Source organism: Rhinopithecus roxellana, chromosome 9 (genome assembly GCF_007565055.1).
Source record: "Rhinopithecus roxellana isolate Shanxi Qingling chromosome 9, ASM756505v1, whole genome shotgun sequence".
NCBI lineage: Eukaryota > Metazoa > Chordata > Mammalia > Primates > Cercopithecidae > Rhinopithecus > Rhinopithecus roxellana.
Genome location: NC_044557.1, coordinates 22011299 through 22037294, shown reverse-complemented (window position 1 = coordinate 22037294; position 25996 = coordinate 22011299). Strand labels below are relative to the sequence as shown.

General features: G+C 45.9%; 1 protein-coding gene across 1 annotated transcript in view; it reads left to right on the top strand.

Moving 5' to 3' along the window:
• The window catches only part of DLGAP2 (DLG associated protein 2), a 905804-nt gene extending 880731 nt beyond the window's left edge, over positions 1–25073 (top strand). The window contains exons 13-15 of the mRNA XM_030937560.1: positions 9731–9822; positions 14505–14657; positions 17784–25073. Of these exons, the coding sequence (XP_030793420.1) occupies positions 9731–9822; positions 14505–14657; positions 17784–18002 (464 nt within the window). The 3' untranslated portion in view covers positions 18003–25073. The remainder of the gene's footprint in view (positions 1–9730; positions 9823–14504; positions 14658–17783) is intronic.
• Positions 25074–25996: the final 923 nt, after the last annotated feature.

The following is a 25996-nucleotide window of genomic DNA, read 5'->3' as shown; positions in this document are numbered from 1 at the left end:
GTCTCTACTAAAAATGCAAAAAGTTAGCCAGGCATGGAGGCACCTGTAGTCCCAGCTACTCGGGAGGCTGAGGCAGGAGAATGGCGTGAACCCAGGAGGCAGAGCTTGCAGTGAGCCAAGATCCTGCCACTGCACTCCAGCCTGGGCAACAGAGCAAGACTCTGTTTAAAAAAAAAAAAAAAAAAAAAAAAAAAGACTCCTCAGCTGGGCACAGTGGCTCACACCTATAATCCCAGCACTTTGGGAGGCTGAGGCAGGAGGATTGCTTGAGCCTAGGAGTTTTAGACCAGCCTGGACAACACAGTGAAACCTTGTCTCTACCAAAAAAAAAAAAATAATGATTAACATTTTTAAAAGTAGCCTGGTGTGGTGGCACATGCCTGTCGTCTCAGCTACTCAGGAGGCTAAGGTGGGAGGATTGATTGCCTGAGTCCCAAAAGTGGAGGTTGCAGTGAGCCAAGATCCCGCCACCGCTCCAGAACAAGACCCTGTCTCAAAAAATAAAGAATATCTAGACCGGTTCTCCCTGAACACATATGATAGGTCAGGTCCTATGCTGAATGCACTGCAGACCTCACTGATGCTCATCCCGATGGACTAGGTGGGTAGTAGTGCAAGCATTCTACAGATAAACTGGGACTCCGAGAGATTAAGATCTTGCCCCAAATCACAGAATAGCAGCAATGACTCGGGTCTGGGAGTCAGAACCCTCTGACGTTGAAGGCTCTGCCTTTCCAGCAGTGACCCGGGTCCGGGAGTCACAGCCCTCTGACGTTGAAGGCTCTGCCTTGCTAACCCATGGTCCAAAGGTGTCAAGATGTTCCCTTACAGGAAGCACCCCCTCCACTGCCTGCTTCCACACTGGATGTGCATCCCATGCTTTCTCCTGCTGTTTCAGACAAGGTTGTGTCCCATCCCTGACCCTCCACCGCTGTGACCCACATGTGGCCCACAGAGTCCCTCAGCCACGAAAACAGAGGCCAAGGTTCTCCCACATTAGCCACTGGAAAATAAGTGGCAGGAGCTGTAAGGAGGCAAATTATTTCTCAAACCAAGAATGAAAGTCCTTACAATTAAAGGGCTTTAGTGCTGAGGCCCTCTCGCAGTAAGTCCTGGTTTTCTGTCACTGGAGGCATTCCAGAAAATTCTATAAATTATGCCATAAAAGTACTACATGTAAAATTGGATTTGATGACATATAGGGACCCAGATCAATAGTAAGATTCCAAAATCTTAGGATATATAGTAATTTTTTTCTTTTTTGAAAGGGAGTCTTGGTCTTTCTCCCAGGCTGGAGTGCAATGGCATGATCTCGGCTTACTACAACCTCCGTCTCCCAAGTTCAAGTGATTCTCCTGCCTCAGCCTCCCAAGTAGCTGGGATTACAGGCACGTGCCACCATACCTGGCTAATTTTGTATTTTTAGTAGAGACAGAGTTTCACCATGTTGGCCAGGATGGTCTTCAACTCCTGGCCTCAAGTGATCTGCCCACCTTGGCCTTACAAAGTGCTGGGATTACAGGTATGAACCAACCACGCCCAGCCAGGATACCTAGTATTTAAATTTCACTTACCTTATTATTAGGCATCTGAAAAACTATTTTTCTTCAGTAAGGTAGGGTGGAAAGTTAATTTTTGCTGCCTCCAAATTGTATTTCCCTAAACACATGTTTGGTTTTGTTGTGGGGTTTTTTTGTTTTGTTTCGTCTTGTTTTTTACCTTTTGGAGCCATCAGGATCCTCCTCTGGACTCTCTCAGCTCAGTGATGTCTGCATTCAACAGGTATTTACTGATTTCTTATGATGGAGCAAGCCACTCTCCGATAGACAAAAATGATGCAACAATGAGTAAGACATGGCAAAGGACCTAACCAATCACCTAACAGTGGGAGCAGACAGACCAGGGAAAAACTATCTACAGGAAGTGGAAACTGTTTAGTGTCATAAGAGAGGTGCAGCTAAAGTACCTTAAAAACTCAGGGGTCTCAGCAACGCTTTCACCTGGGAAGATTCTGAGAAGGCTTCCCGGAGAAGGCGGCACCGTGCTGGGCCTTGACGCGCGGTTGGATTTGGCCAAGGAGGTGGATGGGGATGATAGAAAAGGAGATTCAAGAGTCCACACAAAGACAGAGAACTGGGGAGCAGAGGCCCCTTTGTCTCCTTCCTCTGGAGAAAGATCTTCACGTCAGCACTGCCCTTCACCCTGCTTGCGGGGAGGGTCTGCGCTACCTGACCTCTCAGAGCCCTCTCTGTCGGGGCCATGCCCCATGCCCTGGGGGACAGGTGTTTCTCAAAGGATGAAACTTCCCTAAAGCTCCACCCTCTGCCATCATTTGAGATTTTAGTCTCCTTCAATGCAGTGGTCACATTTAACATTTATCATCCAGAGATAGTGCCTCACACATCGCCTGGCACAGAGTGCCATGCAAATAGGAATGGGGAGGAAGAAAGGGAAGCAGGAGGATGGGCCCTCTTAGCGAACAGGATGCCACACTCCTGCTCACACATTTATAAAAGCAGAACATCTAGAATCCCAGAGAATCACCCAGCCGTCCTCAGTTTCGGAGGCTGGAAGTAGCTTATACACTTCGCATTCTATAGACATCCACTGAAATGATCCTGATTTTGCTTGTCTTTGCTCCACTATATTTTTTTTTTTTTTTTAAGATGAAGTCTCACTCCGTCGCCCAGGCTGGAGTGCAGTGGCGCGATCTCGGCTCACTGCAACCTCCACCTCCTGGGTTCAAGCAATTCTCCTGCTTCAGCCTCCTGAGTAGCTGGGATTACAGCTGAGCACCCCTATGCCCGGCTAATTTTTAATCAGAAAATGTAACCGCATTGCTATAAACTTTGAACACAAGGAACAGAGAATGGATGAACTTGATACTTTTTGTGATTTTCTTAATTTCTTAAATTGCCCAGATACCTTCATCTTTTTGCGGACAAAGATGTCAAAACCCTTGTTATGCCTCTCATCTATGTACTTTGTCCATAAAACTAGCACAGTATTAATCAAGCTCAGATAATTCCCTAAATGTTTAAAAGGTAAGATGATAACCTTAATTTCCAGTCCTAATTTTAGGAGCAGATACAGGGTTATTGGTTATGGCACTTTTTAAAATAAAGATTAAATTAAATGGCTTATGAGACAGACTCTGATCTCTGAATATTGAAATTTCCATTATATGAAGTAATTTTTGCCCAAAATATAATTTCATAACACAGTTCCCTGAACTGATTGAATGAATCTAGATTCATTCAATCTTCTATGGTTAATAAAACTATTGTGAACCCAAAGAAATGCTGGTCTGCATGAAGTCACATTAATGCAGGCCTCCTCTTGTTAATAAAAGTACTTTCAAGACATTGTAAATCATTACTAATGTTTTAAGATTTTTGTATTAATTATGTTAAACCAAATGGGTAAATACACAAAGGAAAAATCAAAAATTTGCACATTTTCTAAAACAAAAGGAATCCTTCCCAAGCTAAGACTTTATTGAATAATTCCATTGAGATGCAACTCTCATCAACAACTCACCAAGGGAGCACATGTACACCCAGGATCTTTCAAACGGTATCGGGAACTTCCTTGCCCCAAACAACTCCTCCTGAAGTAACAAATAATCTACGTGTTCACCAGGTCAGATGCCACATTCCAGGCAAACACTAATGCTGGGAGGCGCATAGGGATTTGCTCACTAAGGTCTCCTTTTACAGCCAGAATGACCACAAGACATATTAACACAAGAGCTGGGGTCAGATGTGTGGCGTTGTATCTACTGGGCCATCTTCCATCTGAGACACAATGGTCTGGATGGGGAGAAGCACCCGAGCAGTCGGCACTCACACAGAGGTCAGCAGATGACAAAGAGCCCAGAGCAACTCTGAGAACAAGCAGAACACATGCTCCGTGCAGGGGACGAGGAGGACACGGCCACAGAGAAACTGTGCCTATGTCCATGGTTGACCCAGGCGGTCTCAGACCAACAGAGAAGATGGAGGAATCAGAAATACTGATGATGTTCTGAGCACAGCAGATGCCTGTGCACATACTGACAGCTACCAGCCTTAGGGGTCAATGTATCACACAGCTTAATGGAACATCCACTGCTTCCAGACCTCCTGGGAGATGCAGGTCATGGACTGTGTCCATTATGCGGATCCGACTAAGAGAATCAACCCACTGACCAGGCCTCTGCTAAGCACCTGTGAAGATGTCACCACACAACCCAGCTAAATGGCCATGGGGAAATCAGACCATAAAAAGACATGGATGCTTGTCAGCACAGGAGAAGGAAACAGTCAGCAAAGTGAAAAGACAACTCACAGAATGGGAGAAAATGTCGGCAAACTGCACATCTGACAAGGAACTAAGAACCAGAATATATAAGGGAGCTCAAACAACAGAAAAAAAACACACAATTCAAAAGTGGGCAAAAGACCTGAATAGGCATTTCTCAAAAGAAGACATACAAGGGGGCAACAGGTATGTGATAAAAGATTCAACACCACTAACCATCAGGAAAATGCAAATCAAAACCACAGTGACGTATCACCTCATCCCAGCTAGAATGGCTATTATCCCAAAGACAAAAAAAAAAAAGCAGAGCTCATGAAGGTGGATGGTTCTCCAGTCTACTCTAGTAGATTCCCAGAGACTGGGAAGGGAACAGGAGAGAAGAGGAAGAGAAGTTGATTCATACTAATGGGTACAAAAATACAGTTAGGTGGAAGAAATAAGTTCTAGTATACAATAGTACAGTAAGAAAACATGGTTAATAATGTATTGTGTATTTCAAACTAGCTAAAAGAATTGTAATGTTCCCAGCACACACAGATAAATGTTTGAGGTGATGCACATCCCCATCACCCTGATTTGATCATAGCACGTTGTAGACATGTCCAAATATCACATATGCCCCCAGGAATATGTACAACTGTGATAAATCCATTAAAAACACAGACTAGATGTGCTCAAAAACATGAAAATGATGAGGCCCATCTTCAAGGGAGATTTCTGGGAGCCGTAACTTAGGCAGACCCCACTACAAAATTAGTCACAAGGGAATCTCAGGGGATCAGAGAGGTTACAAATACTCAAATGATCATTTCAGACTCTCCGCAAGTTTTATAAAAATCCATCTCAAATATTAGAACACCAGAATAGTGTAAATTATGTTACTTCATACCAAATTTAAACAGAATTGGAATTATAGAAAAAGTAAAAGAGCCAAGTATGTTAATCAAATTTCTTTGTACATCAAAGGCAAGGGTTCTAGCAGGTTCTTTGTGAATTTGCATTCAGATGAGAATTAGTCCTTAGTGTAGCTCCTGCAAGAGTCTAAACTATGGCGAAATTAGAGACGTATACTGGAAGAGAATAAATTGAATTTTCACTTCAACTTCTTTGCAATTATAGGAAGCTATTTACATTATAGGTATCAGATAGGATCATTCTCATTCACTGAACAGCAAAATTCTCCTGCCATTAGCAGGCATGTTGTTAGCTACACTCTTTGACATTCATTATCTCTCCCTAGCAATATTCAATTTATTCCCTTTATAATAACTCTCCACTACATTAAATCGATACCAAGATATTGCCCATGTATTCATGTTGTGTTAGAGAGTATAAATTGAAGTACTTTGTATTAAGAGTTAGGTTGAATTCCACTTTAAGAGAAATGTGAAAATTGGGGATTAAACTTCAAATTTTAAAAAACTGATAGACTTTAATTACAGTTTGAGGAAGAATAGAGTTGGCAAAATAAATTCATTTATTCATCCACTTCTATATATTTCTGCAGCAACCACTTGCTTAAAATAGTCCCTTTAAATATCTTCATTAATTACCCAGGTTTTAGAATACAAAAGAAATAGAAATTCAACATTTCAAAAGCAAAGATGATTCCTCCCCTCATCATCAGCGAGACCAAGGCTGCAGAACACGTTCATTTTGGGGGCATCGGCAAGCAGAGGAAGGATGAGGTGCTTTCACCATCACCCCTTTCAAGAAACCGCTCAAGCCCCAACGCCTCCAGCTGCATCTCGACCGCAGCGGCCCCTCCACTCCCCTCACCCCAACTCAGAGCCCTGCCAGCTCCATCCTATGCCACATGGGCAGGGGCTCCAGCCTTCCTTCTCCAGTCCTCCCCTCCCTGCTCTGTTCCCAGGCTGGCTGGCAAATCAGATCCATGGAAGAACAGCCTGTCTTGAAGTGGATTTGTGAGCAGCACGAGGCCCTGGTGTTAAGATGCCTGACAGACAACCTTCCATTCTTCTTTTCAAGACTGAAATGATGCCAAAGTGTTATCTGAGTTATTTGCTTTTATTAAAGTTATGCTTTCTTCATCTATTTCATACCCTAGAAGCAATGGAGAATTAGATGATATTCAGCAACTATTGTCACCTTTGTGGGGGTGACAGTGGCCCTGGTCCTACAAGGTGGTCGCAGGTAAAGGGCTCAGGAAGAGATAACACAGGACAACACTAACAGCCATCTCCACGGAATGGGGAGGGAGCTGTGGGTTCCACTTTTCTTCCCCATTTTCTGCATGTATGAAAAGCTTCATAATAAGACTTTGGGGAGCAAAACAATCTTCATTTTAGAAAAATAAGACAGAAAAGGATGTTTTTAAGTCCATTATCCCACCCAGGAGAAAACATGTGGCACAGAATGCCAGGCCTTCCTGTTCTAAAAAATGAGGGACGCACCGCACACCCTGCTGTGTGGTCGACTTCCGGGTCACAGCGTGTCATGAGCCCTCTCAAATCAAAGTTATCTCTGCAACATCATTTTCACCTGGCTCATAGCATTTTATCACATGAACATTAAGGCCCTTTGTGCCCATGACATGTGGTTCTTCTTCCCTAAAGTTGGGCTAAGGAGGAGATACTGCAGCACCCTAGCTTGGACGGCAGGATGCCAGGGTCTGTGATGCCAGTTTCTGGATTGTGTGGAATGAATCTCACCAGTAACTGTCTCTGGGACTGACTGTTAAGGAATGTTTGGGTAAAGAGCTGTTGTGGAAGAACCTCCACAGGGATTGAGTTCACTTCCCTGGACCTCGGTTTCGACTTCTGGAAATGCTGTCTAGGCTTCCACGGTCAGGTGTGCCCTGGGAGCCAGCGGGGGCATCTCCTAAACGCTCGAAAGAAATGGACTCTCTGGCTCACCCAGACCCCATGAGTCAGGCCATGCCTGGCACAAGATCCCCAGGCGAGGCACAGGTGGGTCTGCAAAGTCCCCTGAGCTCCACGCACCTGCACGTCTCTAGGCAAAACCTCAAGCACATCAGTATTCCCTCACGAAGTACATAAAGCCGCAGATGTAAGTGGGGATGGATCTCTCGCCCCTGCGTTCAAGGGGGCAAATCTCCAGGATAAATGCCCCCTTTTCCTTCCAGTGAAAGCAAGAGAAAGGGCTGGGCTAGTTAAACCAGCAGCACTTTCAGTTTTAGGGTGTGTCGTGTAGGTTAGTGATTTGTGCTCTGCAGAGAATCTCCAGGGAGAATAAAAAGAGCAGGTGGAATAATCAGCTTGGCTGGAAGAAGCGGAAGATGCCTCACGAGCAAGCTCAGGAAAGACGGCCCCACCTTGAAGCGCCTGCGCTGAAAGCCCGCGACGGGGAGACTTGGTGTGAACTGAGAGGCGAGGAGATGCTTAGATCATCGCCCCCTCCCCCCGCCTGGTGGGCAGCCTGGCCCCAAGTGCTGACCTAGGTACAGAAAAGCCACATACGTGTACTGGGCACACTCTATGGAATAACATTGAATGGTTGCTCCAGCAAATAAAACCTAGCAGAGATCCGTGGGCCCGGGGTGCACTGGTAAGAAATGGGTTCCAGTGGATTCCTGTGTGGTTTTGAGGATCATGGTGAGCTAGGATCTACCAAAGCTATCATTTACAAAGTGGGGACCAGGCTGACAGCAGACTCAAGAGTGGGTGTGAACACCGGGGAGGAGAAAAATGAGAAAGCTCGGAAGGCTTAGAGACAGACTCCTTGAACAGAGTATTTTATCTGACTAGTCTAAACGCAAAAGTAGCTGCACCTATTTTTCTTGGTTAAATTATTTCCACTGATAGAATTATATTATGGCCAGTCATGGTAGTTTCACGCCTGTAATCCCGGCACTTAAAGCAGCCAAGATGGAAGGGTGGCTTGAGCTCAGGAATTGGAGGGTGTAGTGAGCTACCTGCCACTGCACTCCAGCCTGGGTAGCAGAGCAAGACCATGTCTCTAAAACACACACACATACGAGCCAGGTGCGGTGGCTCATGCCTGTAATCCCAGCACTTTGGGAGGCCAAGGCAGGCTGATCACTGGAGGTCAGGAGTTCAAAACCTGCCTGGCCAACATGGTGAAACTCTGTCTGTACTAAAAATAGAAAAATTAGCCGGGTTTGGTGGCAAGCGCCTGTAATCCCAGCTACTCCGGAGGCTGAGGCAGGAGAATCGCTTGAATTTGGGAGGTGAAGGCTGCGATGAGCCAAGATCACGCCACTGCACTGCAGCCTAGATGACAGAGTGAGACTCCTCAAAATAAATAAATAAATAAATAAATAAATAAATAAATAAATAAATAAAAATAAACACACACACATACAGTATATTCTTTTAAAAAATTTTATGGCTGGGCACAACGGCTCACGCCTGTAATCCCAGCACTTTGGAAGGCTGAGAAGGGCAGATCACTTGAGGTCGGGAGTTTGAGACCAGCCTGACCAACATGGAGAAACCCTGTCTATACTAAAAATACAAAATTAGCCGGGCGTGGTGGTGCGCACCTGTAATCCCAGCTACTGGGGAGGCTGAGGCCGGAAAATTGCTTGAACCTGGGAGGCGGAGGTTGCAGTGAGTCAAGGCCACGCCACTGCACTCCAGCCTGGGCAATAAAGTGAGACCCTGTCTCAAAAAAAAAAAAAAAATTACCATTTGATTAACCAAATAAAGTCATTGCAATTAGGAACCATTTGTAGATTAATTCTTCCTACCTCACTCAACTGTGGTCTGCTGACTCAGCACACTCAGAAGTGTAGCGTGAGCATTACACATTTACTGGGTATCTGGATTGGTGAGTTTAGTAGCTGTGAGCATATTCACAAACTCGTGACCCTTTTGCCATCTCCAGGAGAGGAGCCACGTCTTCTTAGCTGCTGCGACCTTCCTGTGCGGCCTCTGTCCACACAGCCTCTTCCTACATAGCACACACCTCACAGCACTACCAGGAGACAGCGGCCCACAGTTCACTAGAAATTATGTAATCAAATCCAATGAGAGAACACCTATGGATGTGTTTTTTTCTAAAAATGAAGGAATTCACACCTAACAGTTCACTAACACGTCACGCAGTTCATAAAAACAGGAAGAACTCAATGTTGCTTTTACTCACACGTGTTCTTGTGTCTTCCAGCTCATCCCAACAGCAGCACTGAAATCGTCTCGATGCCAAAATAAGGAAAACTCCCTAAGGTATAGGCCGCCTTTTAAACTAAGTTTCTCCCAATACCCAAGGAGAATGTCCCTGCGGTGACATCTGGTCATCTCTGGATTTCCTTCGTGAGCTGGGGATGGAGCAGGCGGAGGCCCGACTCACCAGCAAACGCACTCCGCACAATGAAGTCCTCGGAGTTTCCTCTCCAGCAGGACCCGCTCCCTTGGTGTGATGTTTCTGCTTTTGTTTAATCGACCCAGTTTTGAAGCTGTTGTTTTGTTTTTGTTTTAAACAGTTCTCGGGAAAATCAGGAGTGCCGTTGGGAGTGCCCAGCTTCTCATGTCCCAGAAATTCCAGCAGTTTTATTGGCTTTGCCAACAGAATATGGTAAGTGGATCCTCAGGGAACCCCTGTTCCCTGTAACCAAGTTAACGGGTGTCGTTCCCTAGATCCTCCCTGTATTCTTCCTTGTCAAAGAGTTCCTATCAGTATGCAGACTATCACATGCATTACACAGAAGAGACTTCCCGCCCTGGGGACAGAGACGATATGGCCCTGGTTTAAACACCATACCGAGGCAGGGAGGCTGATACAGCCCTGGTTTAAACGTGATACCAAGGCAGGGAGGCTGCAAGGGAGAGTAGGGGGCAGGAAGAGGGGGGCTACAGCAGCATGGGGCAACGCTGTGTCTTTGCAACTAGATGTCCCACCAGAGCATCTTAGAAGAGGAGAAACAACCGAAATTTCTATTATGGCTAATGTCATAAATGAAGAAAATGATCTGAGGTGCCTGGAAATAAAAACACGTAAACAATTACAATGAAGAGATTAAGAAGATATTTTGCAAATAATTTATCCTTTGTATTTTATAGTCGGTAGTGAAACGAATACACCATGAACTAGATGCATTAATACAGTTGATGTTAAACTTGGTTATTCCTGACAAAGAAAAACCACATATATATTTACATATACTTACATATATACATGTTAACATATGCTTATATGTGCTTATATACAAATATATACACATGTTAATATATAAATATGTATTTGCTATTTCTGGCAGAGCAGAAAAGCTCATATATACATCTCATATATATTAGATTTATACATGATTATAATCATGTATGCATCTATATGTTTATATATACCTATATAAACATATATAGGTGTAATTATAAACATAAATATTAACATGTATATGAAGGTTTGCTTATGTATCTTTATATGTACATGTTAAACATTAACATATAACAAATATATAACATATTAACTATATTTTATATATATAAATGTATATATAAAATACACATAGTATATATGTAGGCAAATATATAGTATATATAAAACATGTAAGTTTACTTGGTAATATATATATATTTGCCTACACACATACATACATATACATTTTATATATACTATATATGTAAGTTTACATATATGTTAATATATTCTATATATACTATATACTTGCCTACACACATACACATATACTTTTCCTTAGCTGACTAAAGTATTCACTATTTTGAGAAATAGCTAAATAATATTTATGCTACTTAATAGGTTGTTTTATAATAATATACATCTTTTTTTTTTTCAGACCAAACATTTTCAGTCAAATGCAAATAGGTCTCCTCTAGGCCTCTCATAGCAATGGTGCCAGGTGTTTTGATTATGTTTTCCCTGGCTTTTTCACAGGCAAGGAGACATCATAATATTCTTACATATCGAAGGATGCACAAGCAGGCCAGAGTTGCCATCTCATGTCTTTTCATTAGGATCATTAAAAAGTGTGCCTTCTCTAACACTTTCCAATCAACCCCATTGAAGTTCACAGCAAATTTAAAGAGTTATCAACACATCACCCTGACAAAGTTATAATCATCATTTAAAAGGGGGAAACAAAGGTTTGGAGCGCCTTGAAAGAAGATTGTAACTGTAAACACTGAGCTGTCGTGTCACCTGTGAACGTCCTTGCCTCCTCTTTAGTATCTAATTGTTACCTTTAAAGGAATTCATTCGGACCACTGATGAACTCTGTGTCATATTATGCAGACTCGGGTGAGCCTAGGCAGGCGCTGTCTTTAGGAACGCCCATCCAAAGCTTCCCACGCACAGCCCAAGGTGCATATTCAGGCTTGCTAAATGTTCCTTTCTGCTCTGCCAGAAATAGCTAATATTTGGCTTAAAATTGTTCATCCTAATATTTGTTATGCCTTTTGAGTTTTGAAATAGCTGGCTTGGCTACATCCTCTTCTTTCGACTTCTATTCAGGATTAGTACAAAAACACTCTGACACGTTTGCTGGGGAAGAGTGGTGCGGGGAGGGGCTGGTGCCTGAGACAGGCCTGGCATGAGAGGAGTGCTGACATGGTAAGACATGCTTTGCTCATCAAAGCCAAATGGTCCACAGCACAAAGTAGCACCACTGTCTGCTGAAAGTTGTTGGTGGGTAACTAAGCTTTAAGTCAAAGAGTGACCCTAGAAAATGTCAGAGCCCCACCCCGAGATTGAGGACGGACCACAGGGAGCAGAGCCTCTCAGGATGGACCACAGGGAGGGGAGCCTCTCAGGACGGACCACAGGTAGCAGAGTCTCTCAGGACGGACCCCAGGGAGGGGAGCCTCTCAGGACGGACCACAGGGAGGGGAGCCTCTCAGGACGGACCACAGGGAGGGGAGCCTCTCAGGATGGACCACAGGGAGGGGAGCCTCTCAGGGTCGGGATGGGCAGATGGCTTGTGACGCAACCAGAAGGCACAGAACCCGGAAAAAACTTTCCCCCAAAGCGTGCGGCCTGATTGCTGTGCTTGTGGGACCAGCAGTTTGGCATCCCCAGAAAGGTTGTTACAAACTCAGTCTCATTCAGACCCACTGAGCCTGACTCTGAATTTTAACTCCATCCAACCCCAGAGGTGTGTGTGCCTGAGCAGGTGCCAGCGCACAGAGAGCTGCCCCAGGCCACACGGGGCACCGAAGTTCCTATCCAATGGACACCAGATGCCAGAGCCACAGAGCTGTGTGAATTTAAAACAATGGCAATTTCACAGGAACGAGGCCCTGCATGACTTTGCTGGTGTAAAGGGAATGGCATGGCACAACCATTGACTTTTTTATTATTATAAACACCCTATCATCTCTGAATGTCCAGTGGATTCAGGTGCAACCGCCTCCCCCACCAAAAGAGAACAGAAGACAAAGCCAAATCCTGACCATGCCAGGCTGTGCCCGTCCGGCCCCAGTGTGTGGTCTGGGTGAGCCTGAAGGACAGGTGTGTTGTTGCTGCGGAGAGGAGGAGAGGGGCATGGGAAGGCGATGCCTGCTCTCAGGCTGGGGCAGCCTCCGCCACAGTGGCCGGCCATGTTCCTCCTGCGTCCCCTGGGAGATGTGACCAGGACCACTCAGCTGGGGGCGAGGGAGGAGAAGCCGCTCCGCTTCCCCCCACACCATCAGGCACAACCATGCCCAGCCCTCCAGAAAGAAGGCACAGCCCTGCCCAGCCCTCCAGAAAAAGGGGGCACAGCCATGTGCCCAGCCCTCCAGAAAGGGGGCACAGCCATGCCCAGCCCTCCAGAAAGGGGACATTGCTAGGTTGGCAAAGACTTCTGGAAGCCAGGCAGGCACCACCCCTACAGCCTCTGAGCAGCCTCCCTGCTGCTGCTCACCCGGCCCGGCCTGCCCTGAGGCTGCAGCTCCTGGCGTCCCTCGACTGACTGCGGTGCAGAACGTGGCCTCCTTGCCAGGCACTTTGGTTGTCTCCACCCACAGAGGCTGAGCTCCGGCTCCCAGGCAGCGGCCAGGGCCGCGCTCCCGTGCTCCGCGCGGGGAGGGTGGGGGGCGCCTAGATGGCCTGGTGGGGCTCTGAGCGGCCAAGGCTGCCCCCGTGTGGCTGCAGAGAAGAACGGGCTCAGCCGAGCAGAGGGCAGCTGGGGCCCCAGGCCCTGGCTCTGGATGAGGAATCGTAGAGCTGTCCGTTCAGCGTGCTCTTCACTGAGCGTGCTGAGTGTGCACTGCTGAAACCAGAAGCAAATCCAGTTGAATGTCGACCCACCAGAAACTCCTGACTGCTGAACCCCCACTGAATCAAGGGAACCATGCCTGGAAAAGTCATTCGGATTTCAGTGTAGGGAGCAAGCCAGGCGCGTTGGCTCATGCCTGTCATCCCAGCACTTTGGGAGGCTGAGGCGGGTGGATCACCTGAGGTCACGAGTTCAAGACCACCCTGGGCAACATAGCCAGACCCCATTGCTACAAAATTAAAGAAATTAGCTGGGTGTCGTGGCCTATGCCTGTGGTCCCAGCTCCTTGGGAGGCTGAGCAGGCAGGATCTCTTGAGCCCAGGAGGTCAAGGCTGCAGTGAGCCATGATCACACCTGCGCTCCAGCCTGGACAACAGAGCAACACCCTGTCTCAAAAATAAATACATAAATGTAGGCAGCTGGTAGAAATCATGTATCTATCAGGCACTGTGCAGAGAAACCAAGCACATCTCTGGGTCCCACTTGGCCAGGGCTGCAGCCCAGCAGCATCACCTGTGCCTCCTAAGTGTGGGCACCGGTTGGTGACAGCGTCCTGTTCCTTGGCGCATTACATTTGTAAGGTGTCATCCCGTAAGAACAAGAGCTAAGAGCCGTCAGAGAACAAGCAGGTATAGAACAGGCTCCAAGCTGGTTCCCCACCACCACCACCACCAGGCCAATACCACGGCAGGCTCACAGAGCCCTGTCCCTTCCGAATCATCCACAGGTGACCAAAAACACAGGGTCCTACTGCTTTTATGAGCCGTGAAGCATTTAGAAACTCTCCCATCTTCCCTATCCCCAGCATTTTCAACATGGGACAATGAATGGCTGTGCTACGTGTTTGTAAGCCATCAGCAAATACTTGTGCTAAAGTAAACTGTCATGGAAGCACGGCAGGCCTTCCCAAATATTTGCCTGAGGGTGGAATAAGCCAGGCTTCTCCCTAATCCACCTCTTGAATGGCGCGCGTGGGGAGGAGCAGCCTCCCCAACCCTGCACCCGCAGGAGACTCTCCTGGCTCTGAACACCCTGTGTGTGTCCCCAGGACCCCAGCGCCATGCCAAGGCCGACGTCGCAGGACCTGGCCGGCTACTGGGACATGCTGCAGCTCTCCATTGAGGACGTCAGCATGAAGTTCGACGAGCTGCAGCGGCTTCGGCTCAATGACTGGAAGATGATGGAGTCCCCGGAAAGAAAGGTAAGGGCGTCTGTGCAGGGCCAGCTCCCAGCAAACCCCCTTTCCCACTGCAGTAACGACCTGCTGCAGGTACAGCATGACAATGGGGTTCTCAGTCTTTTGCTGGCAACACAGGAGCAAGTTTCCCTCTATGTATGTGTGCATGTGCATGTGTGCGGCTGTGCCCAAAATGGGGTGAAATTGAAGCCTTGGGCATGGGTGGTAAATTATAGGGCCTTCCCTGCTCTGTCTCTTCTATATAAGCCTTTCAGAGAGACACTAGCCAAGATGACAAGCAAATCTGCAGCCTCATTCCTGACAGGCATCTCACCTCTGAATTATATTCATCAAACTTGTTCTGATCGTGTAAACATTAAGCTGGTTTCCCACAGGGCAAGTTTTAGGCCTGGTTATGGACTATCTGCTATTCAATATACCTTCTAGTACAGCCATGATAGGCAAGGCCACATTTTATACCTTATTGAACAGTTTGATGAATTAATTTTCCTGTAGATCTATCAGCCTCAGCCCTTAAAATAGGCTGAAATTTCCCATTAAATCGAACCCTGGCATTTCACTTCTTCCATGATGCTGTCAGCAGAAGAACTAGTAGATCGTCTGAGTCAGCAGCAGACATTGATTTCCTCACACGTCTTAGAGACGTCCTGAGGAACCATAATTGGATTTTTCTAGACAAATGTTATCAATGAAAATGATAAAGAAAATCAAGTCAGCCTCCATTGGGGGAAGTGGTGTTTGGTATCCAGCAAGGATGCACACCTGGGTCATTAGAACGAGAGCCAAGGCTGATCGTCCTCATCGTCAGCTCCTCCCAGCAGGTGCCCTGGCCGCTAGAGGAGTTCCAGGCCAGATGCCATCGATCCAGATTCCCTCTTATCCCAGATGACAGGGGAGTGGGGCGGAAGCACCCAGGGTCTGTGTAAGCCACGCATGGGACAGATGCACATGAGCCACATGTGGGACAGGTCCACATAAGCCACACGTGGGACTAGGCAGGTCCAAGTAAGCCATGGTTTGGATCTGAGATGAAGGAAATGATCAGTGATGTTCTTGAGTAAGAAGGCTGTTCAAATGGAATGTACTGAAGTTAGCCCAGGTGCATGCAATGGTTCCATCTAGTTTCCATTCTTTGGTCATTGAGAGCGAATGTGAGCCCATCTACCCAAGCTGCACATAGAGCATGATTCTCAAAACGGAAATGTCTTTGGGAGGCTGGGTGGATCACGAGGTAAAGAGATGGAGACCCTCCTAGCTCACATGGTGAAACCCCATCTCTACTAAAAATACAAAAAGTTAGCAGGGCACGGTGGCTCACGCCTGTAATCCCAGCACTTTGGGAGGCCGAGGCAGGTGGTCATGAGGTCAGGAGATGGAGATCATCCCAGCTAACACGGTAAAACCCCGTCTCTACTAAAAATACAAAAAAATTATCCGGGCGTGGTGGCGGAGCCTGTAGTCCCAGCTACTCAGGAGGCTGAAGCAGGAGAATGGCGGGAACCCCAGAGGCGGAGCTTGCAGTGAGCCAAGATCGTGCCACTCACTCCAGCCTGGGCGACAAAGCAAGACTCCATCTCAAAAAAAAAAAAAAAGGAAACGGTTTCCCGCTGAGGGCAGAGCACACCCGCCCAGAAAGCGAGCAGAGGCTCCATGCCTGAAGAGGCGGCCCCGCCCCTCCTGAACATGGCATCTTAAAATTCCCTGGGGTGGGCCCTGCACGGCGTCTGCTGGACACTCCTACAGTGCCACACCCGCAGGCCTAGAAGCTCCTTTGAACGGGGAACCCCACAGTAAATACTGATGTATGCGCCTCACAGGCTCACAGTTCAGGGGACAACAAAGGAGGAAAGAGACCCTCTTCTTTCCCCTTCTCTTGGCGTCCTCTGAACTATGAGGACAGTTATCATGTGCTGAAACCAGGAATTACTTGTTAAAGTAGCTGAAGATTTCAGTGAACCCATCGCCCCATTGTTTTAGATGGATGCCGAGAAGTCAGGTAAGAGTCATTGCTTCTGGCCTAGGTCGTGTAAAATAAGCCGAGGGAACAAAGTTCCAGACACCAAAGCAGGCTTCGTGCCACAGGCCTCCTCCGTATTCACACTACTGCCTGTCTTCCCCCGATCTCCAAGCACCTCTGGGCTCCCTGTGGAATGTTTCAGAGGCTGAAGAGAAAAAGACACGAGTGGAGTTTTCGTGCTTTTCTCCCCCAAAATTAGATATCGACTTAGGAAAGTGGTTCTGACGCCTTCTGCCATGCTCCTTTTCCTTGGAAGGAAACAGCTGGCTACAGAGTCCCTGTCATGGCTCCATCCAGAAGGGGAGATGGGGCAGGTCCCACTGTCTTTAGGAACGATGTGAATGGCACAGTTGTGGACACAGACCTTTTGCGGGGGCAAGTGCAAGCATTACCCTTTGCATTTGTTGCATAATTGTGAGATTTATCTTTCTAAAAATGCATACACATATTTTAGCATGACTTATCTGAGAATCTGAGCTAAGGGTCAGGAATACTTATTGGCATCTTTTTACAAAGCAAGCCAGTGAATAGTGATTTTATAAATATCATCCCTGTCAGTGGGATTTGAGGCCAATAAGAGAATTCAGCCAGTGTTTCCCGACACACCCACCCATGTAAGATGGTTTTCATGAACACACTTGGAATCCCAGAGTCTACGGAAAACCCTGCAGTGTTTAATAGGGATGTCCAGCGATGGTGTCCAAAACCCTCGCAATGCCGAGCTTGGCGACGCAGGTATTGGCCGATGCTCAGAGAAGATGACACAGGGCTTCGGGAAGTGCGGGAATTGGGCAACAATGTCAGAATAACTCAGTCACTCCAGAGACACAAGGTGCGAATCTGCAGAATGTATTTCCTGATTCGTGAACACTGCCTCCAACGCCTCTGCCCCCTTTAAATTCAGAGTGTGAGGAAGCTTCTAAAATTACATACTGTGCAGAAGGCAAGCCTGTGGCCTGGGAGTCAGGGACCAGGGGAAACATGGGAAGGGAATGAAGGATGCTGCCGTGGGGGTTGCGGTCGGGAAGGGTGTAGGCCAGACCCCAGGGCCACTGACCTGTTAAGGACCCACCTCCAACCACCTGCCAATGTTGACTTGTGATGCTTTTCAGGAAGAAAGAAAGGTCCCACCTCCAATACCAAAGAAGCCCCCCAAAGGGAAATTTCCCATCACAAGAGAAAAATCCCTGGACCTGCCCGACAGACAACGTCAGGAAGCCCGGAGACGACTCATGGCCGCCAAGCGAGCGGCGTCCTTCCGGCAGAATTCTGCCACTGAGCGCGCGGACAGCATCGAGATCTACATCCCCGAGGCCCAGACCCGGCTCTGAGGACGGAGGCCAGCCACCTTCCCCTTGGTTGTTTCTGCTTTTTCACAAAACGCTTGTACAGTTTGTTGCCTCCCTGGTGGTTTCTGTCTCATTTCTTCCACTGAACACGCCCTTGCTCTTATGCTCCTTGTACCGTGAACACAGTGGAATGCGGTCAGTGGCCTCAGAGTCCATGGAGCTCGTGGCGAGTACGACTTTTGTTGTTTTTTTTTTTTTAAACTGGTGGCCTGGCTCACACTCGGCTCTGAGGGACAGGCGTGGTGAGACCTGACTTCTCCTCCGTGTTCTCAGAGGACGGCGAGAAATGCCTCTGGAGCTGGAACCCAGCTTACATTTTGTTATTTCTATTTTTATAAATTGTGTGATAATTAGAGATAAGAATAACAAATAACTATAAATGGGTGCATCTCACCACCCCCTAGAGGCATTAGACACCCAAGTGGAAGGTGCTACAACCTGAAGTGCAGGAAGAAAGGCCCATTCCCCTCGCAGACCCTAGCTTTTGCTCCCTGAGCGCAGGCACCCCATCCACCCGCTCCACTCTCCTACTCCTGTTTGTCACAGATAGAAAACATTAGGCTCCTTGTGTCCAGCTTACTGTGATGGAAAGTGATCTCTCCAACCACCAAACTCCCCACCATACAGTTCTCCAGAATCCCAGGGGATGACAAATCTGAACCCACTAAAATACCCAACATAGCATCTACACATTCAGAAGATAAGCTGAGTGTTCCCACGAGGAAGTTACGCACAGAGAGAGGAGAGTCTTATGGAGGGCTGGGAGCATAAAGGGGAAACAATGTCCTTCCTTCTATGAAATAGTTATTGTATTTTTTATTTCTTTGTAACTTAAAATACGACACCCAGTATTTTCTTTAAGTTTCACCATTTATGCTACATGTGATTTTTTTAATGTATGTATATATATTCTCAAATTGCTCTATCAGCTGACTTTCCAGGGTATCCTTAAAAAAAAAAAAACCACAAAAAAACACAAAAAGTTTGCTTGTTTAAAATGACAATTGTGATGTTGTAAAAAGTTTAAGAAATATGAATGTGAGTGGTAAGTATATCTCAGTTTAAATGGTAAAGAAGAAATGTAGTTTACATTTGTATTTTTCCAGAATTCTTTTGTCCTATGCAGTATTGCTAACGTCAAGAATATATTCCTTGCCTGTGTTAGACCTGAAGGGAAAAAGAGGTCACATATTGTGATTTCCAGCTGTAGAATTCAAAAAAAAAAATTAGTGTTCATGACTCTGTGGTTGGTGCCAGAGGAAAATAGGAACGAACTCTAATAGGCTCTCCGTGTATATCATTAAATTCAACTGCCACGACCATTGTTCCAACACGACTTGTTTCACAGTTCAGACCAGTCTTCAAAGGAAAAGCCTATCAGATTTTTCCATTGGGTTCCAGTTTCAGAGTCCTCATTATTACTCAAAGTAAAAGCAGGACTGCGATTCAAGATGTTTCCACCCCGGTACCTGGTCTTCCTTCCCGGCTTAAGGAATACCATGTACTTAGCCACAGGCAGAACCGCTTTTGAGGACGACCCCGTAGCACTTTGTTTCTTTACCTTGATTTGCACTTTACAGCGTCCCTGGCCCCTCTGCAGCCCGTGGCTGGCAGGGCGTTCGAGGCGCAGCTGTCCGGCAGAATGCCCTCCAGTGCTGCGGTGTCTCCCTGCCTCATTCCCCACATCCCACAGAGCATGGGACCATTGGGAGCAGAGCTGATACTAAAGCATGTTTAGCTTCGAAGTTTTACTTTTTTAAAGCTGAGTAGTTAAGAATTCCCTGTAACAACAAAACCCTGTAAATTGAGCCTCGTATCTGATATATATTTTACCAAACAGCCTTAAAATATATTTGGAAGCAAAAATCAGTACGAATGTATCTCCTTGAAAAATGCAAAAAAAAAAAAAAAATCCCTGAAATATTCTTCTATAAATGAATCCTATTTCCCCAGGGTGTTCAAAGCATTTTTCTACCTAAATACCTAAATTTTGAGTAGTGTACAGTAATGACGCTTCTTCCTATATCCACTCTATTATGTTAAAACAAACGTATTTGCAAGTATTGGCATTTTAGACTTTAAAAATGCTGTATGATTTCAGATGAACTCTGCTGTTTAGAAATAACCACAGAAAAGCAAAGTCAGTGTGCACTCCGAGTGAAAGGAAATGTAATGTGGATACAGGCCCGCCACCTCCTCACGTTGGTCTATCTACTGGCAGCTGATATGTTTAACTCATTTCCTTGAGCTTATACAAACACGTATAAAAACAAACTGTTAAAGTAGACAATAATTATTCGTCTCAGATCCCAGATTCTATGATCCCTGCTTAAAATGTTCACTGGATGTAGGTTGATTTCTTATGTTGTGTAGACTCATTGTTATTTTTCAATCCCCAAAAGTCTTGGCCTAAACCATCCCTAGGTGAGCAGATCAACCTACCACTACATTGCCCAGGGGTTGGTGACTCGATGTGGTGAATGTGGACACGACCTGCTCGGTCCACCATGTTCCAAAGAAGATGATTTAATGGTAGAACAGATACCTGCTGCTAGACCTGATGGAATGTTACCTGTCCGTGTTACATAATCAAGTGCAATATACTCAGTTCTCATGCAGGTGACATTCTACCATGAAACGCAGAAGATAAGCCATGTTTATGTATTGTACATGTCAAGAAAAATAAAACTGTTTATGATACTTGTGTTAGTTACTCGAACTAGCTTATTTCAGCCACTTCTAGCAGATACATACCATGGGGCTCACGTGTGACCATTTCGTCATATTTAAAATATAATTTTAAGAAAAGAGTAAACATCCATTGGAGAACACGGCTGAAAATTATTGTGCTGTTCTAGGAACATCATCTGAGAGAGTGTGATGTTCGCTCTAACCCCACAGCCACATCCTCTAATGATACAACCAATGACGGGTGAAACCCAGACACTTTCCATATAGCCAACAGGTTGATCCTGCTCTGTTGAAGGCTGTAGTTAATAAAACACAAGTATGATAAACAGGACCTCCCATTTAGCCCAGGAAAGGAGAATGCTGCTTGTTACCCAGAGTGCTTTTCTTGTGATGCATCTCATGCATCTTCACGTGTTACTGTGTTTGAAGTAAAACTAGCTGTTATCAATGACAATTTTTACCATATTTTTCTCAGTAAATTTATATCACCATCTTAGAATGGTATATAAAAAATTGAACTGTTTATGATACCAAAAAAATTACAGTTTTGTTTAAAAGGAAATGTTTTCAACTCCAAATCAATTCTAAAAACTTCAGGCACGTAATGGAAAGGTAAATGGTCAGATAAAAATATGAATTACATGTAAGGTTATCTGGTTTTTGTTTAAAAAAAAAAAAAAAAAAAGGCTACAAAATCAGTGACCTGCTAAGTAGAGGGAATTTCTCCCTGCTGCTGCTTATGACAGTGGTCAGGTTTATGATTAGAAGACACAGTGGCAGAGCACACACGTGCATAGGTTCTGATTACTTCTCTCGGAGCGTATGTCCTTGTCTTCCCTGTCTTGATTCTTGCCTTTTCAATGCCATATTAAGCAGCCACTGTTTCCACCCCTTTCATTAGAAGGCCCTGCATCTGTAAATTCGCTCACCTCTGCTTTTGTGAGATCCTTGTAAGCATCGCTACCCCAGTCCAGGATGGAATTTCACAGGAAAGTGAAGGGATGCTGCAGGCCTGTGTTTGGAGCGCCTGTGGTGACCATGGAATGAGCTCTATTAGGGACCGCTCTCCGGTTTGGGCCAAACCTTTTGGGGGCGAGTAGGGAGTCGGGGAGGTGGGTCCGAGTCTTCCTCAGGAGGGCCTTTTCTATTGGCAGGACCTCCATCAAGTCAAGCCATCCTGTGGTCCTGAGCACTAAGGGGCCAGGGGACCTCCTGGGAGACGCAACTCATGTTTCAGCTGCGTTTTTCATCAGTCAGCCTTGCTTGGAATTCTGGCAGGTTCCCTGAGGTGTTTCAGTAGACAGGAGGCCCGTGTGCCGTGGCCAAGTCAGCCTGGGTACCCCAGTCACCAGCAGGGCCATCCTTGATGACAGGGCCCCCCACGAACCTGGGAGAGGCAGCAGGAAATGTGTAAGAGTGTGTGCAGGGGTACGGACGTAAAAGCGTTGCCCAAAACAGCACTGGTTCGGGGAGGGCCCCTGGATACTTCCTTTGGCCCACACTGAAAACTGGAATCACCCCACCTTTGAGCATAGAAACAAAGCTCCTCCAACACGGGCCGAAATAACTTAACTCCCCATGGTTCTCGTGTGCTCACTTCCCAGCCCTCTTCTTCTCAAGCCTGAACTTCATTTTTTTCCTAACTGCAAATTTAACAGGCTAGTTTAAAACAGCAGTTTTCGGACGACAGCCCCTAGGAATGTGCGAGGATTCTCTTGTTTTGATCTGCATGTCTGTTTACACTTCTCTGTAGGCATGGGTTGAAGACAAGTTTCCAAAACTTGAAAATAAAAGAGAAAACCATGAGCTTAAGAGATGAAAAAGATGACCCCTTTCTGAGTAGGATCCGTAACTCTGTGGACTGGGGCAACGCAATGTGCCTCATTCAGCACCGTGTTAGCCATCACACACACCACGGGGGGGTCAGATCAGAGCCACGGCTTCCCTTGCGGGAGCCCCATCTTGTTGCTGTTAGTCGGGAGTTGCCATACATTGTTGGCCATAAACAAAGTGCTAAAGGAAAGGGCTTGTTCTATGCATTCGGCTGAATGTCCCCCAGCGCAGAGTAGCAGCAGAATGTTCTGGAAATAAAGGAGATATTGCTAGGAATCTCTAGGCCGTTAGTCAGGCAACCTGGCTTTTATTCATCCTCAGCCAGCAACTCATCTCAGTTTTTTCCTCTGGAAAGGGGATTATAGTTCCTGTCCCCGTCTCCCTTGAGGACACATTGTGAGGATTAATGATATATTGGCTCTAAAGTCCTTTGAGCTCCTGGGAACAGGTGGTGAAAGTGTGAGTTATTGCTAAGGATTAGTCCCTGGCCACTTCTGGAATGCTGCCCTCCCAGCTCTGCAGGGGACGCTGCCAAAATCCAGGCTGGTTGTAAACATCTCAGATAATCAGGGACCGCCAGGGGCAAAGGCCATGAGACTGTCTTTGGAAAGGTTTGGAAATGGAGAAATAACTACAAAGGCCATTCTCCTTAGCTTCTGGCTTTCATTTCAACTGTTTCTAGATGCTTCCAAGAACAAGAACCCAGCACCAAACAGGATTAGGCCATGTTTTCACCATTACTTAAGCTCAGTTGCCTCTTAGATGAAATGAGGAGATACACTAAACATTAAAGTGATAAAGAAAAAAAAATTTTGGAAGCAGAAAATTGCATGGGTGGGGAAACAGCAGGAACAAAATCAGACACACTGACCTAAACCACAGAAGGGTTTGAGAAGCCCACCCCTCTAATTAATTCCTCTATTTCACACTTCAGAGAAGGCAGAGGTGGTCCGTGGGAAAGCTCTGGGAAATTACCATCTTTCATCCTTGCCACATTGAAAATGTCCACAATTTTATGAATTGCTGTCCTAACTCTGGCTTTTTTATCCAGTGTTAAAATAAATTATTTCAAGTTTCAATGTAAACACTTAACAGATGACTTTGCAGAGGAAATGTTCGTTACCTACTATCAAACTACTTTTTAACAGATTTTGTACATACACACACCAAGGTGACAGAGATTTACCTCCCTACTTTCTTAGATTTTATGTAACTCTTTTCATTGGTGCTTATTCAGAACCTGAAAGCCTTGGGCATCCAAGCTTTCACCTACTCAATGGAGGAGAGGTGATAATGAATGAAAAGATTGACACCAGGTTTCTTGGACAAATTTAAGTTCAAATTTATCTCTTTCAAGTAGACCATGGTCTCCCTAGAGAGCGTGTTGGTTTGTGTCTGCCAGTACAATGCTCCCAGCTTGATCGTGGTACCTTATGGAAGCCACTCGCCCACTCTCTGATTTGCCCCCAAAACACTACCATGTCCCAGCCCCACTCATTTGAATAATACAATCATATCACTTTCAAAGGGCTCAGCATGAATGTCCCCCTCACTCCACTTTCTAACTGGTTTGCTGAACTCAACAAAGCTTCCCCTTACAAGCAGTGAGACCTAGGCTCCTTCTGAATGCTTCCTTCTGAACAGTAAGCCACTTCACTCTCGGACAGGACAGGTCATCCCTGCAGAGACACCTTCCATACTTCCCCGACCTTCCATACTACAGACCAAAATACCCAGGTGTGGCCTAAGGACTACATTAAATGCCTCCTATAGAAATTCAAGGAATGTTAGAACCAGGAAACTAGCTGTTTAGTTAAAGTTTTAAAGAAGTATATAAATATATATATATATATAAATATGAAATCGTATCGAGTGTGAGGATGAACAGAGTGCCAAATATTCAGCATCTGTACAAAGTCATTCACTAGAATTAAACTATTTTATGTAATTCTCTTTCTCATGCTTTTATGGTTCTTTTGATAAATTCTATTTAGTAGCATGCAGGATACCTAATCTGAATGTGCAATATGCTATCCATCACCACTGACAATTTCTTATTTCTTCTTAATAACTTATCAGAATGTTGGTCATTCCTTTAAGGCATTTAAGGATTGCTTTATTTGTGTTCTTTTTTCCCATGACTTTTTTTCACTCATCTGACTGTAAGAAAATGCGCACTGTTTCCGCCATAACCCCCTGTGATGATGCCTCCATTTGACTTCTGTATCGCTGTTCACCTCCTGTAAATAGTTCTGCAATTAAATTTTTTGAGAAAAGTAATGTTTACTTTTTTATTGGAGTGAATTCTCGTGTTATTTTAATCTCAGAAAAATTATATAGACCAAAGAGTTTTATCCGAAAAGAAATTACACTCTTCCTCCATTATATATTTCATTGTTGAAATATCCTCAATTTCTCTATATTTTAAGAAGTAATGGACATTTATTAAGGCTACAGATTTAATATGTATGCAAAAATGGTATAGATTAAATGAGTTTTTAATTAATAAATCCTACAGTATTTAGTTAACGGTTGTTTTACGCTCTTTTGAGTTGCATTGAAAAGAGACGCACATTAGCTCCCTGGACCTCACGGATCCAGGCTCCAGTGAGATGGTGGGATGTGGACATGGTGACAAAACTCCAGGAGGACAAGTGGGTTCCACTGAGCCTGCAGCTGCCAGGAAGCAGTGCGAGCCAGTCCATCCAGGGAGGTGGACCAGTCCAGGGAGGGGACCAGTCCGGGGAGGGGACCACTCCAGGAGGTAGACCGGTGCGGGAGGTAGACCGGTTAAAGAAGGTGGACCAGCCTGGGGAGGTGGACCAGTCGGGGAAGTGGACTGGGCCGGGGAGGTGGACCGGGCCAGGGAGGTGGACCAATCTGGGGAAGGGACCGGGCCGGGGAGAGGGACCGGGCCAGGGAGGTGGACCAGTCCAGGGAGGGGGACCAGTCCAGGGAGGGGACCAGTCCAGGGAGGGGGACCAGTCCAGGGAGGGGGACCAGTCTGGGGAAGGGGACCACACGTTACCACTCTGAGCAATTGCTCCCTGCCTTCCACCTCCTTGATCAGTTGCACTTTTTCTCTTGCCTGTGACCAGCTAGTCTCACTCCCATCAGTGAGAAATCCTGCTGCCTCATGTCTCTGCGCCTTCTTTCTATGCACTCCTTGCCTGGATACTCTGAGTATTGCTCTCCCGTCTCCCCAAGGGCACAGTGCAGCTCCTGAGGATGACCTTCCCCCAGTGCACATCAGGACTGTGTTTCATGCATTGGTTTTCCTGTCTTTCCTTTACTGTATTTCTTTTCATGATACACTTATAACCAGCAAATGCAAAGCTTTATATATTTTTCTTTTTTAATGCCATAGCCTTCAATAAATACTTTAATTTACTTGGCCTTTCATTTGAAACTTGATACCTTCATCCTCATGTGCTCAAACATTTTCCCAGAAG